The sequence below is a fragment of the Scomber japonicus genome, chromosome 9 (assembly GCF_027409825.1).
Source record: "Scomber japonicus isolate fScoJap1 chromosome 9, fScoJap1.pri, whole genome shotgun sequence".
Taxonomy (NCBI): Eukaryota; Metazoa; Chordata; class Actinopteri; order Scombriformes; family Scombridae; genus Scomber; species Scomber japonicus.
In genome coordinates this window covers 22,592,050-22,609,435 of record NC_070586.1, presented here as the reverse complement: position 1 = coordinate 22,609,435, position 17,386 = coordinate 22,592,050, and the positions used below count along the sequence as shown (strand labels likewise).

Here is a 17,386-nt window from a genome sequence, read left to right as displayed (position 1 = left end):
TTTGCTGGATTGTTGAACTGCTGGTAACTTATTTACTGATAATGTATCATTAAACAAAGAGAGGAAAGACTAGAACACACATGGATGGAACAAGGTTGTCTTGGACCTGTAAAAACAAACACCAAACAAACATTTATTTCCCCAAAAGCAGCCTTGTACAAGGTCATTTTAACGTAACTTTTGATTTACAGTACATATCATTTTTTCATAATGTTTCCAAGTACAAATGCCTAACTCTACAGATTTCTTTTACACTCCCTCAGGATTTAAAATGTACAAGCACAGCTCCAGTCAGCACAAACAAGTGACTAACTCAAGGCACATTAGTTTCAGCTCTTCCTGAGCAGCAAACTCTAGTTTGGCATTCATTTCCCTGTTTGGTTTAATGAACCAACCACAGCATGGCTTTGGCTCAGAGTGTTGTATACTGGTGATTCTTTTAGAAATAGTGCATTAACTTGATGTGCAGATGATATTATTCATCTGCGCACAGTGCAGTTTTTCTTCCAGTGTGCCATTCTTCATATATGGCAGGATGTCCGTCAGTGTCATGTCACACAAAGTGGATTATGCCAAACTCTGTGAGCATTGCAACGACGAGGAAGATGACATAAAAGATGAGGAGAAAGATCCCGTAGTTCCGATCCAAGTGGAACCGGCACAAAGGAACAATGACAAAGGATAGAACCAAAGACAAACCCAGAGATCCTGCAAGAACCCATGTTAGCAGTCCCTCTGGTTCAAACTGAGGAGGAGAAAGAGACAAAGATGTGTCATGTTCACGGATTCCAAAACAGTTTCAGGTTGTGTGTCTGTCTGCACAAACTCATGATTTTCTGTGTATGTGAGAAGAGTACCTCCACGTCAGATTTTGTTTTAATCATCTGCAACAGACATCCCAAACCCACTCCAAACAGCATGTCTGATGGAAATATGGTTAAGGTGCACACATAAACAGTCATTGTTTTTAATGTCCATAAGGTACATATATTTTAGACAAAAACACAGAGTGATGAAAATAAGGATACTGAAAATGATGCCTCCAAAGCAGGCAGATATGGCCATCCGTGGGTAACCCTGCCGTGCAATGGTGATGTCAGCAAAACAGTCTGAAAAGAGATCATGTGTTACAGATTTTACAGAAATTTCAAGTGTATAAAGAAAGATTTCACTTTAGAAATGTTACCTCCTATGCTGTTGCCCCAGGCTAACAGAGTCAGCCCCAGCACAGTGTTGCTGAGATGCAGCACCACACCGAGCATGTGCAGAACACTGACCACTTCAGATGCTGTAGCACTGATCAACACAGCACTCACCACGAAGCCCAAAAGAGCAAATAGCTTGAGTGGAAAAAGGACAAACTTAGAAATACATGTACACATGGGGAAAAAACATCACATGTTTACACATCCCGACCACTTTATTAGGAACAACTTTGCAATCTAATGCAGCTCTACAACAACTTCTACTTTATTATTGTGGTCATTGTAGGTGGTGGTGGTGGTGTACTGGAAAGTGTTCCTTATATTTGTCCACCCCATTAACATACATGAGCTACAAAAAAAAGTAGATTTATCACCTTTCTGACAATGCTGAAAAAACAAAAAACTGAAAATGTATGAGCTTTGTGAAAGAATTTATGGCAGAGCTGCTGTATTGGATTACATTAGATTGCACAGGTGTTCCTAATAAAGTGCTCACTGGGTGTACATTCTGGTAATAAAATAGCTGAATTAATGATTTTAAATAGTGGTTTTAAAATTATACATGATTACATTCAGATGTGTTGATGTTATACTGAACAAGGCCTGAAGGTGGCTCTTTACCTCGCAACAAAAAGGGCTGCATATCCTGTCTATTTTGGGACACCACTTCTTAACCTCTAAAGCTACTTACTGGGTGATATTTGGGAGGACAGTCATTGGTAGTGGTGCAGAAGACGATGGCAGACAGGAAAAGTCCCAGGAGAAAAGTCAGCAGCCAGACGGGAAACTGTCCTTGGATCATATAATTTCCATCTGGAGGAAAAGCAGCAAAAGCAGGTGGAGATTTTACAAAAAATCACCTGTATTAGTTGTCCTTTCTGTGGCTCCCAAAGTATGTCATGCTGCTGTTATCATGTAAGGTTATGAACTTACATATTCCAGACTGGAAGAAGAGCACACACACCAGTGGAGCTGTGATGAGCTGAAGACAATTTAGTGGACGTCTCCAGTTCTTGTCTTCTTTATCAGGATCAACCACGGGGATACAGAGCAGCAGCAGGATCTCGACGGGTGTCTGATCAGTGGAAGACAAAATAATTTACACTAAGAACAGTTTTAAATGCATTTTACTGTTCACCGTACCTGTCTACCATCACACACATACCTTGAGGACTTTGAGGACCCTCCAGCTCCATGATTTCCTCCTCCACTTCCTGTTGTCCAATGGATTGAGAGAGTTCAGCAGGATATGACTCGTGCTCTCAGAGTAAGGCAGAAGAGGTCTGTACTCTGACTCTGGAACACACACACACCCACATGCCTGTTATGCTGCTGATTATGCAGAAAAATCCTGGTGTAAATGAACTTATATTGTGAATTATAGAAGGGTGCTGCATTCCTACCATACTCCTGTTGGACTGACCCAGCACCTAAGCAGGGAACATCATCATCATCAGATGAGTCAGACGAGTGAAACTCTGCTACAAAGTGGAAAAAAAGCATCATTAGTGATAGTGAAAACATATTTTGTTGGTTTGTGTGTGTGTATATATGTATGTGTGTATCTAACCTGGAATATGTGCAACATTTCCGACACTTCCGTTCATTGCATGTTTCTGCCGGTTGTAGATGTACGCACTGATGATTACAGTCAACACATACACCACATAGAGGCCCAGATACCCTAGAAAAAGGAAACCAGGCAACGACATGAAACTGTATGTATGTATTTCACACATAATTGTTCCTGAATCTTGATATAGGCTATGAAACCACAAAATGTACATAAATATCTGAGTGCCTGCTGTCTACTTTGTGTAGGAAATGCCTGAAATGGGCAGGGTACAATTACGATGATGAGCAGTACACATATAAATGTCAGCAGCCTGTTTTCTTTTATAGTTTTCTAATGTCATGCACAAAAGTGACCTCTGTCCCCAATTTGCAACCCACACTTTCAATGATTCATGGAAAACTACAGATAGCTTCCTGTGAATTGTTTTGGTCACAAAACAGCTGAGACCGCAGCCTGAGACTAAAAGTTTCTCCACCAGAGCAACAAAGCACGACATGACATGACATGACAATCTGTGTGTGAACCATAGAGAATCCTGTTCAGAATCATTTTAATAAACTTCGTATTATAATTCACACATTAAACAAAATTTGATAGGTGCAGAAATTCTCATGCAGAATGAAAACACAAGAGAAATGTTTTGTTTTTTAAATCCTATTTTGAAATGTTAGGAAATCCTTAATAAAATTTCTGGATCTGCGCCAAAAACTAACATGACTTGTACCTTTGCTCATGGACAAAATTGACATCAAATCTAATTGAAATTTGTAGACAGATAACAGACAAATGATCAAACTAGTGAAAAATGTTTAAAAATATCATTCTGTAAAGTCTACAGCAAATGTAAGAGAGAAAAGGCTGGAGCACACTTATTGATTAAGCTGCAAAATAGTCAGTGTGTGTCAATATTTTCTCTCTGTGGTATACTACCACTTACAAACACTAAAACTTCAAATCTATTGTAAAAATGAAAATTTACTTTTGTCAATATTTAATAAAAATACTTCATTTGCAGTATAAAAAGTTCTTCCATAAAAGCACCAAAATGCCACTACTATCTGATCAAACAGACAAAACATACACCCACCCTGTCTGTGAGTGTGTGCATGTGGCCTGTAATAGGTTACTTTTGGGGACAAATTTTAGACTTAGGACCAGTTGACTGGGAATGGGTTGTTCAACTAGGGACAAAAGCCATGTCCCCAATTTGGGAAAAAGCTGGGTCAGTGGGTTATGGTTAGGGTAAGTCTCCAGGAAATTAATGTAAGTCTATGTAATTTCCCCAAAAGTGACCATGATTTAATATGTCTGTGTGTGTACCTAGTGTTTCTGCCAGTGTTGTAGTTCCTCTGTACAAGATGATGAAAGTCCAATACACTGCCACCATGTAGAAAATCAGATCACGCAGAAACGGTCGGGAGGCCACAGCGAAAGGCTTGACTAGCGCCACACCGCCAGCAACAACTGTGGTAACAAAAATACCAGCTCCTGTGGAAGCCATAGAGAGAGATCATCCACATGTTTTTGTATTGAAATACTTTTCAAATCCATCGTGATGTGTGTGTTTGTGTGTGTGTGTATGTACAAGTCCTTACCAAACAAGGCCCCGACAGCGAGCCCGGCTGTGTGTGGGTGGGAGAAAGCAGCCATGGCGCTAAAGATGTCAGGAGCTCCATTACCAAGAGCCAGAAATGTCACACCCTCAACACAAACAGGAGTCAAGGAAAAAACATTTAGCAAAAAAAAAAAAAAAAAAAACTGAGAAAGAAAGCTTTGTTCTCACTGCTCAGATTTAAGGAAATCATAGCAAATGAAGAACTTCTGACAGTCGTGCAGTGGTTGATGATGAAAGGATACAGCCACGTTGTGTGTGAGGTGCAGACTGGTAGAGATGGCTGACAAGTTGGGACAGAAACTGAGGAGAAACATGAAAAAAACATAAGCGTGAAACCTTATGAGAAATGCAGCAAGTGATGAAAAGCATCTCATAATTTCCATGAAATGTTCTCAATAGACTTTTTATTTTTAAACATCAGCTTCTCTACTGTTCAGCCGCTCTAGCGCTGACTGAGCAAGTGTGAAAGCAGAAAAAGCAGAACAAAATGTACTTCCTTTGAGGAAATCTCATAATTGTACAATTTAACTGAAACAATGATAAAAGATTTTTTAAACTGCACAATCATGTGACTATCCTGCATGTGACTGCTTAAATGACCCGAATGGAGACTGTGCACAAGTGGGTCTTTGAATGCAGCATTTAATCTGCTGTAGCTGACAATAATCAATGATTTATGCTAAGTTGTTAGGTACTGCCCTGACACACATGAAGGGAAGTTTACAGGACACATTTTGACACTGGTAACATATGAGAGTGAGAGACTTACAACTTTGATGCAGTGAGTCCAAGAATGACAAACAAAAAGAGCAGCCATATAACCTGTGGATAAGCAGAAGGAAATGAAGGTCAAACTCTGTCGTTTTCACAACTTGCATTCAAAGAAGTGTGGCTTGAGTCTGTTGCGCTCAGACAACTGCTCTTAAAAAGAGAATGAAGTTGTCTACGCCTGCATTATTGTTCCTAATCTGTAATGCATATCATTTATTTACTACACAGAGAGATTTTCTTTAGGTGATTTGTCTGCACAATCATACTTTTTCACCCACTAACAATGTCCTTTCAAGCTATATTCAGTCCAGTTTGATTGGTTATGTATGAGCAGTGTGAGGGAAGGTTACTTTGGAAATGAAAAAGGTTGTTGATTACTAGTTACTCTATTTAAAATGTAATAAGTAATGTAACTATTTCAATTATGTAATCAAAGTAATGTAATTCAGTTCTTACTACCAGTTCAGGTGTTTTTCGTGGATACTGACATGATTTATAAGGGAGATCATTTCTTATAAAGAAAGATTTCTCTCTCATTTGAAAATGTAGTCACTAGTTCATGTAGATTTTGGAATATAAAATAAAGATAATTTATGAAAAAAGTCAAAAGTGACATGGGTTTAATTGGTACTGTTTGTGCCAGTTAAGCTTACGTCATGATTTATTTACAAAATATTGTTAATCAAGAATTATAAACAGAAATAAATGTATTCAGTAACATGTTAAATATTCAGAAATGAGGGGGGGGGGGCCTTCTCCTGAGCCATATCTTAAAGGTGTGACTTCAGATGTAACCTCCTCAACAACATTCTCAGAAGTAACTGTAATTTAATTACACATTTCCTCTCAGTAACTGCAACGGATCACAGTTACCTTTATTTTGTAATTAAACTGCGTAACCCTGTCACAACATGTAATGGTCACTCCCCAGTACTGGTTATGAGTCAACTTCATACATTTGTCCTGAAAAGTCATTATTTAGCAAAGTGTGAAAAGCCTGAGTCCAGTAAAACAGACATTTGATCATTTCAAATTCTCCCAAAGCAAGGTCAACTTCCTCATAATATCAGTTGCTGCTGAGCTGCAGAGTTTCATCCTGCTTCATGACGACAACACACACACACACACACAGGTCTTACACAGAGAGTGATGGTGAGAGGTGTGAGGTTGGGAGGAAGCAGACAGAAGGCTAATTGAAGGTAGTTGATGAAGCCATCCTCCATCGAACAGTCTGTTGTGTTCTTCACAAACGCACAACGGTCTGTAGCATTGAGATTCATCACATGGTCACACTGGACACACAAAAACAGACAGAAAGATATCAGTTCCCTGATTGTTTTTCCACAAGTGTCAACGTGTAGCTATGGGCATTAATTGCTGACACAGTTCAATCAATAACATGTTGATCATCTCTGATTTATTGTAGTGGTTTATCAAAACATACAAAACGTTCTCTTGGTAAAGCTTCATGAATGAACCGACTGAGTCAGAAGTTTTAAGACATTGCTGGAAATGTATCCAGTTGTTTGTGTTTCAGTATCCAGTAGGTTAGCAGAAAACAGCTTTGTTATAATTTACTGTGTCAGTGAGTTTGTGGGAATCTAATTAAAGATAAAATACTGCATATATAATTATTATCATGATACAGTAAGTCAGCTGAGAAATAGTTTATGGATAGGTTAACCAGACTGGAATGGCTCTTATTTTCTCCACTGTGACAGTAAATGAAAAACGAAACAAATAAAGCTACCTCGTAAAAATCCAGTATTGCCATAAAGCAGTCCAGCTCATGGATTTGCAGTAGTGTCTACAATCTCTGCCCTGATACACCCAGTGATACTGAAAAGACAGCTACCATGATGTCAACTGTAAAGCAAATGGGAGGAAATCTGCAACTGTTTTGATAACTGATCCATGGTTTGATGATTAGATTTGAGATTTGAGATTATCAGGGAAGCTTTGGTTGGTTAATCTTTATTTTTATAGACAATATAGGACATAATTTGAATCAGTGAATAATAGATCACAGTCCAGTTTTATCATCTTCAGTAACAAGAGACATGACATATGAGAAAGCACACTTTGTCTTTCTCAGTACAGACATATGTATACACTAATATCTAAAGGGCCTTGATATGGGAGGTTTGCACACCACACACCTAAATCTCGCTCACGTGACAGCTTCAAAAACATGCAGACAAACTGCCAGGTTCAGATCAACCCACCCACAGATATTATCCACTGACTGTTCACGTTATTTTCTCAGCTTTCACACAGACCTCATCGTTGTTGTTGTTGTTGTTTGGAGACATCATGACCCGTGCGGCGTTTGAGGACCCCCGGGCTATTGCGACACCAGTTCGACTCCAGTGTACACGGGTGTCCGAGGTGACCTGCTGCTGGTGACACGAAAACACCAGCAGCACTGACAGGAAAATAGCTGAAGACATGATTCACTTTAGCCTGGAGCTGTGTCCATCCTGTGGTTAGCCTAACCCTTTTATCCGGACCTTTCAGCTCAGATTTAACCGAAAACAGTTGCCAAATAAATATCCGAAATACACATCGCTGTTGTTGTGGCTGTGGCTTCACTTTAACATATGTGGGTTGTTTCTTCCAGTCCCTTTAAGTTAATGTTTGCCCGCCTTCAATCTCCGAGTACAGTTTGTACGCCGTCTCAAACTCCACCTACTCTTTTTCATACGGACGTGTGTCGCCTTCAAATACTCCTCGTAAATCACATTACTGAAGTCAGTTTCTACTAGACAACATAAGACTTCTATTTAGCTGTGGATTCTCCGTTTTCGTACCACCTACACTATTACACATCGTATTAAAAGCTTTAATGTTGTTTAAACTTGTATTCTATTAGTGAAAACAACAAAACACAAAAACGGGAGACCCTAATCAAAAAGTCCTGTAGGATTCCAAAAGGAATTTCCGATGAGAAATTCTACTTGATTATGGAACCAATCCAATAGGACAACGTCTGTTGGTGTCTAATTGGTTGTTCATCTCTGACTTGGTTGATCTTCTCAAACTTTTAAGTAACCCCATTAAAAAGGCTGTGCCCCTGTACGCCATTCGCTTAATTATCTCATTTCCGACGCTTTTTTTCACGTGAATGCATCATGCTCAATGCCTGTACCTGCAGAGTGAGACAGATGACGGCACAACGTCTAATGGACATTTCTTTTAGTGACTGTGTGCGTCTATATATATTTGAGTTGGTTGTGTTCTGTTAGAGTTTATATGTTGCTATGAGAGCTAGCTGCCAGGTGTCACAGGCTGCAGTAGTTTATGAATGTTAAGTTATTGTATCATGCTGGTTAACGCTGCTGTACCATCCCGTGTTTTTTTGGTTCTTAAGGTGTTTGCTGAGTTCTACAGAGATGGTAGTAAGAACCTCAGGAAGACTTCTTCAAAGCTCTGGACCATCCACTACTCGTCTCATTTAAATCTTCAAATTCAAAAGAGGAGTTGTTGGCCAGTTACTTGACAATCAATACACACGTAAGTGTTGTTGGCTTGCTTCAAATAGGCCTACAGCTGCTGCTATAACATTGTATAACTACCACCTCTACTCCTTCACTAAAGTTCTTTGTTGTAACTTAAGCACACACACTATGGCATCAAGTAAACATGTAATGATAACTTGACTGTTATGTACAAATTGTCTTTCTAAAAATAAATTATGCTTTTTATAACATTTTCTGAGTTTATTTATAAGTTAGTAATTGTTTGGCACAGTTTTATGTGCTCATGTGACTTACTCTAATTGAGTTCTGTCTTTATTGAAGTTGACTATACTAAGATACATTAAGTGTAATGTATTACAAAGTTCAAGTAATGCCCACTTGTATTAAGTTAGCGTGGCTTGAATGAATTTGACAATAATTTATATACTTTTATATATATACACTTTATATATTTAAAATAATTTGCAACAAAAAAAAGCATCACATGGTAACATTGTTAGGATGTTTCCCTCTCTTCTTTCATTTCAGGTATTCAGTTTTGAGGTGGTGTAAATTACAACAATACAGTGTACATATATAAGCTAATTAGTCACGGTACAGTACAAGATATTTCTAATTCTTCTAATTAGTTTCGGAGCATGTTCAGCTTTCCACACATAATTTTTCCAACAGTTCCAGAAGGCACCGTGTATATCCAGCCAGTCCCTCCTTGCAGGCTCTGACCTGCACTCTAGTTCATACAGGATGTGGTCAGTTGATCTTTGCTTTCTCCATGCTTACAGAGTCTGTCAGCTGGAAGAGTGATCCTGACGTTTTATTTACACACGTCAACCTTTTTAAGCATCTAGGAAATATCATACAGCAGATCACATACATGCTTCATATTAGAAATTACTTATTTAAAAGTGTATTTTCATTTTGTATACAAAAATATGATCTCAGTCATCTACAAAATAAAAAAAAGTGAGGCACAGCAATAGCAGACCAAACAATAGTTGCATCAGTTTTTGCCTTGGGCTGGCTGGTCGTACACCAGGGCAGCATCCAGGGGGGGAGTGTTGGGATTATAGCAGCCTCTTGCCTGCATGGTCGAAACGGGACACAAGTCCTGTTCACACCACCTGACAGAGGAAAATTAAAAACATATATGATGGATGCAATTAGTCTTAGAGGGTCAACGATGTTCAAAACTTTATTGTTGTTAACTTAGTTTTTTTTACCTGAGAGCTGCGTAGGTGTCGGAAGGAGAGGCTTCTTTCCAACATGCATGATCAATTAGAAGGGCACCTGCACAAAAAGAGGGGTTAATGCAGTTAATATGTGTGTGTGTGTGTGTGTGTGTGTGTGTGTGTGTGTGTGTGTGTATTACCTACCAACATAGATGCGAGCCAGGCTGTATGACAGATCTCTGGCTGCTAGTTCAAGGTAGCTGGGCTCTCTGGTAGCTGCTACTTGAACAAACTCCTCCAGTTTGGAGAGAGCACTGTCTACCGCTTTCACAGCTGGAGCCAGTGAAGAAGCACTTGAGGCACTTGCAAGCAGGGACTACAAGGAGAAGAAAACAAGTGCATATCACATTCCTGTTCAACTCAAGTCACACATTATAGTAACTGAACTAGTTTGACGAGATACTTTTTGGCTGACACTGTACCTTCACATGGGTGAAGTAAGCGTGAAGAACCATTCCTGAGCTACGAGCCACACAGCGCAGCACATCCAGAGACAGAACGTTTGTTGTACCTTCCCAAATACTCAACACCTGAGAGAAAGAAAGAGACAAGTACACTGATAAAATAGAAAAAGTGTAAAATACAGTTGATTTTTTTTGTATTCTGCTCTAAAAAAACAAAATGTTGACTGATTTTGATGTTTGTTCTGTGACCACACAATAGAGACACAGCCAAACAAACAGCAAAAGCAAGGAAACTACCATTCCTGTGGTAAAATCCAGTTAGAGCCAGTTTCTCCAGCAACAGGTAACATTAACTAGCTGAGCAGAGTTGCAGTAATTGCAATTTATTACATTTAATGATTAAATTCACACAAATCACATATTTAAATGAATTAAATTACAAATCAAAATTAAAAAAATAATATTAATAGTACATGGACAGATGGACACAGAGAAACAGTGACATATTTAATTCGTATGAGCTATAGATTGTAAATAATCAAAATAAATTTAATTTTCTTTGGGGAAAAAAAGGGTTCAATAGACCAGAAATCCTCCCTGCGCATTATCTAAAGGCAGTGCAGTATTCCTATGTATTATAGGTTCTACAGCAAGTCCTAGGGTAAAATAATCACACTAAAAAGGTATAAAATTGGGCAGCTGGATTTGCAAGACCATGATCACATGAAAATCCGTCATCTTCAAGCTATTTGCTTCACGAATCCAGCTGCCTTTCAAGATAAGACAGTGCCTGCACCTTTTCTCAGTTTCACTTCTTCTAGAGCTACTGCTGTCTGCTTTTGTAGAGCAGTAGTGACCTCACCTGCGCATCACGCAGTAGTCCAGGCAATCCGGTGTCCTCGATGTAACCCTGCCCACCAAAGCTCTCTAAACCCTCCGACACCACAGCCACAGCCTGAAAGGAAATGCCACAAGATAAGGGGTGAGACTCAAACAGCCAAAGGATGGTTTACTATCAAGGCAAGGCAAGGCAGTTTCATTTATATAGCGCATTTCATACACAATGGCAACTCAATGTGCTTTACATAAAACAGAAAAACATGCAATTTGAGAAACATTAAAACATACAATTAACCCCCCATCCCCCCACACTAATAATAAAAACAAAGTACAGAAAAAATAGAAAGAGAGAAATAAAATACTAGAATAGAGCATTAAATATAAGATTGCAGCATAAAATAATGATTAGTCAGAAGACCGTTACAGTAGACGAGTCTACTTGAGATGAAAGCATGAATCAACTTCTCCTGGTCTGTTTGAGACATAAAACCCTTCACTCTGGATATGTTCTTAAGCTGATAGAAGGCTGTTTTGGTGATTGATTTGATATGACTGCTGAAAGTCAGATCTGAGTCTATCAGCACGCCAAGGTTTCAGACTTGGTCCCTAGTTTTTAGAGAGAGTGACTCCAGATGTTTACTGACAGCAATCCTCTTCTCTTTATTGCCAAAAACAATGACCTCAGTTTTGTCCTGATTTAATTGAAGGAAATGTTGGTTCATCCAATTAGTTACTTGCTCTAAACAGTGACACAATGACTGTATTGGACTGTAGTCATCTGGAGACAGTGCTAGGTATATCTGTGTGTCATCTGCATAACTGTGATAGTCTACATTAGAGTTCTGCAGAATTCTAATTTGACCTCAGACTGTATTTGTGCACCTGCTTGCCAGTGTAGAGTTTGACCACAGGTGTGAGCAGACGGAGGAGGTGCGTATCAAGCTGTGTCGCTATGCCGCTTTCCTCTCGGCCCAACAGACGACACACATCCATCAACAGGAGGAAAGCTCCACGAGTCTCCACCTGTCCATTTCAGAAGCAAGCATTAGCAAAGCATGATGGGAAACACTGAATAGAGTTTGTTTGTTAACTCAGTGCCAGTTTACCTCCATCCTAGCAAGAGTCTGCATGTGCAGTGGGTGGTCTTTGAGAAGTTTTCCAAAGGCAGTGCGGCGAGTAGCATAGTCACGAGCTAACTGAACCACCCTGTGTACACAAACATATTATTAATCAGCCAATTTAGAGCAAATGTGTGGAAACAGGTTCAGGATGAAGTGTAAGTAGTATAGAATAGTATCCTGCCTTCTCATGGCTGCTACTGCAGACACACTGTTGTGGATCCTGGTTACAGTCAGCATGTTAGCTATGGAGGCCACACCTCTTCCTTCCTCTGACAGCTGTTAATATTACAGAAGAAATAAAGATGTCAAAGACTTTGACATGTCAATCTGATATCAAAACAATCAGCTGGTCGTGTCCCTGCATGTCTAAAACACAAGGAGAGAAGTATTCAAAGGTGTCTTGTTTCTGTCATATGATATGAGGTGTTATACTTCCAAATGTAACAGGTTGTTGTAATCGTGCATGAAGTAAGAGAGCCTGACACAAAGTTCACAAAAAAAATCTAGGAAGATTTCCACATCTGCTACTGACGTAAGTTTTGTTGGAAGAAACTGAATTCATGTTTTTAAAAAAGGGTAGACAAAGTAAGCTTAGGCTCCAGTCTACACCTTCTTTTCGATCAAAAAAAATAAAAGAGAATAAATAATTTGTGAGAGAAACATATAGGGATGAGGAAAGAATGATGATATATTAATTGTTTTGGTCATATATCTCATCACTTTTTCTCTTATCTTTGTTTTGTTTGCATGAACATCTGTTCAAGAAATTATTCATGGGAATTATTGTGAATTTATTTTGTAAATGATCGGAAAAATAAAACTTACCTAACCTAACCTAAATCTTCACAATTTCAAAACTAGAGCCACTGTGCACTGTGGAGTTTTATGCTTAATGTTACACTACAAATTAACCATGACATTCTTTTCATTTAATTCTTATTATTTAATACAATTCCACAATGTAGCTAATAGTTATGGAGAGACGTTTTCCACTTGAAAGGATTATGTCAGAAAGATTTTTTTTTTTGCCAATGCGACAAATGTTGAAAATAAGCAAGTAAGTTGTGCCTGACCCAGTCTGTCTTTGTTGTGGAAGAAGAAGAAGAAGCAGGTCTACATCAACAGTTTCTAATAACTTGAAATAAACCAAGACGTGAAACTGACCTTGTGTGCCGGCAGGCCATCCAGCAGCAACTCAGCAGTCGGCATTTGCCTTGTGCCCAGCTTGTCCTTCAGTCTCTGAACCTCTATACCTCTCAGCCGGCCGTCCTCACCTTGACTCACCTCTGCATAGAACAGAGACAAACCCCTGCTGCCCTGTTGGACAGAGACAAGGACACTTATCACTCTGCAAGTCATTTAAAGTGACCCTTACCTTTGTTACATTTTTACACATTTTTTTGTTTAGGTTAAAATGCTATTAATAAGGTAATGGCACTCTAGAATGTTAGAAACTCATTATTCCATTCTCATAATATTCTGTGAAAACTCAATCATATCATTCGGTCCGAGTGGCACAGGAGGGAGGAGGGGTTGTTGCTGTTCAAGTTTTTTCAAAGTGCTGTGTGAAATGCAAGAAAGGTAAGAGTCACTTTAAGGAGAGTGACAATCGATGTTATGAAGGTGTTTGCAGTCTACAGCAATACCGGTGTGGTTGCTCCCATTCTGTCCTGTACTCTGGCCAATGTGAGAGTCATGTCAGCATCTGTAGCAGAGGTGAACCACTTGAAGCCGTGAAGTTTGTATGAACCATCTGTCTGGGGAACAGCCACTGTCTCTGTGCCGCTGGCTGAGAACATGCATGACAGGGAGAGATGATGTTAAAAATTATAATGCTCGCTTTTCTTCTGTAAACCAACAATCCAAAACAACCAATCCAACAATAGTTCATGTAAACGGGTACGATTGCCTATTGTGAGTATGCCCTCAGAGTTCATATGGTCACTGACCCACATCAGATCCTCCCTGTCTCTCAGTCATCCACTGTCCAGACGTCCAGAAACGTTCTGGCTGACGGGTTGTCAAACGACTGAAAGCTTCTTCTACTGGCCATGAAACACCTATGGACTTCACATACACAGAGAGTAAAATCAAGTTAAAACAAGAACAGATTATGTGTTTTGCAAGTACCTGATTAATTTAAAACCTTTGTTTACATGAAACCTTTTGTTTACATGAAAGTACTTTGATTTTCACCAACCTTAATCAATATACCATATATTTTAACTAAGGTTGACATACTTTAAATGTATCAGTGATACAGGAGACTGCAGACTGAAGACTTTCTTCATGGTCAGATCATTTAAGAGGAAATATTCTTTACGGTAAGCCTTTAAGCTTGACATGCTGTGAAAACCCGGGGGGATAGACTTATTTATTTAAGTTTTAAAAGACTATTAAATAATTTCCTTAAATCATCCTATACAGCTGCCACATTGCTGTCTCTGTCACACATGAATGCTTTTGTAAAAAAACAAAAAAACATGCTTGGCCAAAAAAGGACACTTCTCCAGTATAATTTAACTGTAATAAGTGGATTTCTATTAACCTTGATTAAGGCTAGGATTTCATGTTATGACTTTCAAAAAATAAGTTTAATGCAGAAAACCAACAATAACCTGGTTACTGTGCAAATGCAGTTACTACATCATTTTTAAAATACTCATCACTGATTGTCAATCCAAGAGCTGAAGAGCTATCAGTAGATCAGAAAAAATGTATAAAGGTTTACAGCTAAAAGTATTGGTTTCTCAACACACCTGGATGACTTTAGCAGCTCCATCAGTCATGGCCAGAGGACAGGTGTAGAGACCAGAGGACGGAGAGAAGATGTACAATTTGCTCATTTGGTACACACGACTGGAACAAAACACAAATATTTTCTTTTGATAGAAATGACCAAAAATGGTTAATTGAACTGAAACATGACCAAAAAGGTGAGGAAACTCCACTAACCTCCACTCCCCACACTGCCTCTCGTAGCCAATGGCAACCAGTCCTTCCTGTGCTGAAAGGTCTTTCATGCGTTTCCATGCTGGGGAGGTCACAATGTGGTCCACTCTGCGACCCCAGGGGTCAAAGTGCACCAACCGTGGAGGAGTAACCTCACACTCTCGGCCCCACTCGTCCACCTCATTTGCCACACGCTCTCCAAATGCACACAAGTCTGAGAAAGCTGCCTGTGAGCAAACATGAACATGTGATCAAGACCTCCACTTACCCAGCCTGACAAGATCGAGCCCATCTGGCTGTTTGGCTCCAGTAGTAACACTCTATCTTGCGTAATATGGAGCATCTGTACTAAGCATTATGTGCACTGAGCTAATCATTGGTATATTTTCCAACAGCAGCTGAAGTGCTCCCCTCTCACCTCCTCAGGCAGGTGTCTCCTCAGGTAACCTCTAAGCAAGGCGTCCTCTAGAAATGGATTCTTTAGCACAGGTCTGTCTTGAAAGAAAGATCCTATCCTGGCCTTTGAGAATGGCAGGTGGCCTGTTGCCTCCCAGAGGGGGTCTTCATCAGATCTTCTCGTGCCCGGCTCAGATACACTGGCCGATCTGATGTGGACGAGTGTCCGATTAACACCGCACAACACCCTGCCACAGCCTCCAGAGGTGCAGCGCTTCAGGACGGCCGTGCACGCCGACATGGCCCAAAACCTGCAGTGTGAGGTGAGAAAAGGTGGTTAAGACTGTGTCGTGAGATGATGAGCTCAACTGTGTGAAGGCAGGCAGGGAGAGGGATTGCTTTCATTCATTCAAGTCATTTACAGGATTATATAGAATAAAAAGTATTATATTGTTTAATACAAAACAAAAAATATTCTATATGTCACTGATCACCTGTAAATTATGTTATTTAGAACTGTGTCAGCATAAGCAGCCTTTTCTTCTTATTTTCCTTTTGCTAAATCATATTAGTGAATAGCAGGCTCTGAGGAAGTGATAATTACAGTTATGCTTATTATTAGTAATAATATTTGTTGGGTCTGTAGTGTATGGTATAGTAGTATAGAAGTAGAATAGCATAGTAGTGTAGAAATAGTATAGTATAGTAGTATAGAAGTAGTATAGTAGTGTAGTGTGGTGATTTGGGAAGCAGTGCAGGTTTGTATGGTGCACTTGTTTGTAATAAATAAGCGTTTCACTGCATGAATCCTGAGCTCCATCAGAGCTATCAGGACATTTTTTTATTATATTTTTATTTAAGCAGCTAAAAGTCCAAGATCAACTAAACCCCTTCACGTTTCCCACCTGGTTTTCCTCAAATGTCTGACTTAAGACCATAGACTGTGCTTAAGACCCTCACCCTTGAGACGAGCAGCACACTAACCTAAACTGTTAATGTTAGCTAACGCTGACTGTTGATCACAAAACTGGGTCAAAGTTCATTTGACCCAGCTGGTATTCCTGAGTGAATAATAGCTTCAAATTTTGATCATCACTTTAATTTCATTCGTTTTAATTACAGTCTATTTGTTAATGCATGCAAAGTGTTGTCGGTATTATGCTACTGCTTAGCTTTTCTTCTGCAGAAAGCAGTGCATATTCTTCAGTCTGCAGCAAACAACCGGCTATAACCATAGTAACTAAATGTTTTATTGGTATTACTGCTATCCAGTTAGTATGATGAACTCGTTTCAACACTGGGTTCTCTCCAAATCAAATTCAAAAGCTTCATTAATGAAGAGAAAGACACTTAGTGCTGTCTTACCTCAGGCCACCAGCGTTCTCAGCTGCAAACACTCGCCTTCAAAACCGACGTCCTTTCCCTTCTTAAAGGGCCAGGTCACCCAAATTACTATAAAACATCTGTCTCACTCATAGACTGTAAAAAGAAGGTCTCACTCAAAAATGTGCATGCAAATTTGTTTTTTCACTCCAATGCAGTGGACGCAAATGGGTACACAACATTAAATTAATTAACATAAATTACATCTAATATCTAATTCTGGAAAATGTAAAAAGAACCGACTGTCACAACATGGCATAAATCTGAAGAGACCTCACAACCTGATCACATTAAGTTGAAATCTGGGTTAGTTGACACCTCAAGAGTCTCATAACTCAGGCCTCCCATCTGACAAATATCTCAGTTTGGTCTAATCTACAGAGGTTCAGTAATTTGAAATGCGGTACCATCACAA

General features: G+C 39.4%; 2 protein-coding genes across 3 annotated transcripts; both read right to left on the bottom strand.

Moving 5' to 3' along the window:
• Positions 1 to 83: 83 nt before the first annotated feature.
• Positions 84 to 7,811, bottom strand: slc8b1 (solute carrier family 8 member B1). Of its 2 annotated transcripts, none has more exons than XM_053325727.1 (15): positions 7,447 to 7,811; positions 6,307 to 6,459; positions 5,166 to 5,218; positions 4,639 to 4,696; positions 4,377 to 4,482; positions 4,102 to 4,269; positions 2,776 to 2,889; positions 2,609 to 2,683; positions 2,371 to 2,501; positions 2,139 to 2,280; positions 1,897 to 2,018; positions 1,187 to 1,340; positions 1,029 to 1,109; positions 858 to 922; positions 84 to 745 (listed from the first exon to the last, which is right to left on the bottom strand). In XM_053325727.1, exons 1-15 carry the CDS (start codon positions 7,615 to 7,617, stop codon positions 554 to 556), a joined length of 1,785 nt encoding a protein of 594 aa, XP_053181702.1. In that variant the 5' UTR covers positions 7,618 to 7,811; the 3' UTR covers positions 84 to 553. The 2 variants fall into 2 exon arrangements, with proteins under 2 accessions (XP_053181702.1, XP_053181701.1); XM_053325726.1 differs by having other exon boundaries at positions 2,609 to 2,686; positions 7,447 to 7,810.
• Positions 7,812 to 9,064: 1,253 nt separating this feature from the next.
• Positions 9,065 to 17,052, bottom strand: LOC128364526 (acyl-CoA dehydrogenase family member 11-like). Its single transcript, XM_053325072.1, has 15 exons — positions 16,954 to 17,052; positions 15,611 to 15,899; positions 15,196 to 15,419; positions 15,000 to 15,099; positions 14,190 to 14,307; positions 13,887 to 14,029; positions 13,405 to 13,557; positions 12,422 to 12,516; positions 12,226 to 12,325; positions 12,002 to 12,142; positions 11,142 to 11,234; positions 10,298 to 10,405; positions 10,020 to 10,191; positions 9,867 to 9,933; positions 9,065 to 9,767 (listed from the first exon to the last, which is right to left on the bottom strand). Exons 2-15 carry the CDS (start codon positions 15,887 to 15,889, stop codon positions 9,647 to 9,649), a joined length of 1,914 nt encoding a protein of 637 aa, XP_053181047.1. The 5' UTR covers positions 15,890 to 15,899; positions 16,954 to 17,052; the 3' UTR covers positions 9,065 to 9,646.
• Between the last annotated feature and the right edge of the window lie 334 nt (positions 17,053 to 17,386).

Excerpts from the sequence above, each read along its gene's own strand:
- slc8b1 (XM_053325726.1), bottom strand. The coding sequence starts at position 7,617 with ATGTCTTCAGCTATTTTCCTGTCAGTGCTGCTGGTGTTTTCGTGTCAC. Across the intron at positions 6,460-7,446 it reads ACAACAACAACAACGATGAG|TGTGACCATGTGATGAATCT; the intron begins GTCTGTGTGAAA and ends TTGTGTGTCCAG. Across the intron at positions 5,219-6,306 it reads CTCTCACCATCACTCTCTGT|GTTATATGGCTGCTCTTTTT; the intron begins GTAAGACCTGTG and ends GCTTATCCACAG.
- LOC128364526 (XM_053325072.1), bottom strand. The coding sequence starts at position 15,889 with ATGTCGGCGTGCACGGCCGTCCTGAAGCGCTGCACCTCTGGAGGCTGT. Across the intron at positions 14,308-14,999 it reads GAGCTGCTAAAGTCATCCAG|TCCATAGGTGTTTCATGGCC; the intron begins GTGTGTTGAGAA and ends GTGTATGTGAAG. Across the intron at positions 14,030-14,189 it reads ACAGGGAGGATCTGATGTGG|CCAGCGGCACAGAGACAGTG; the intron begins GTCAGTGACCAT and ends GCATGTTCTCAG.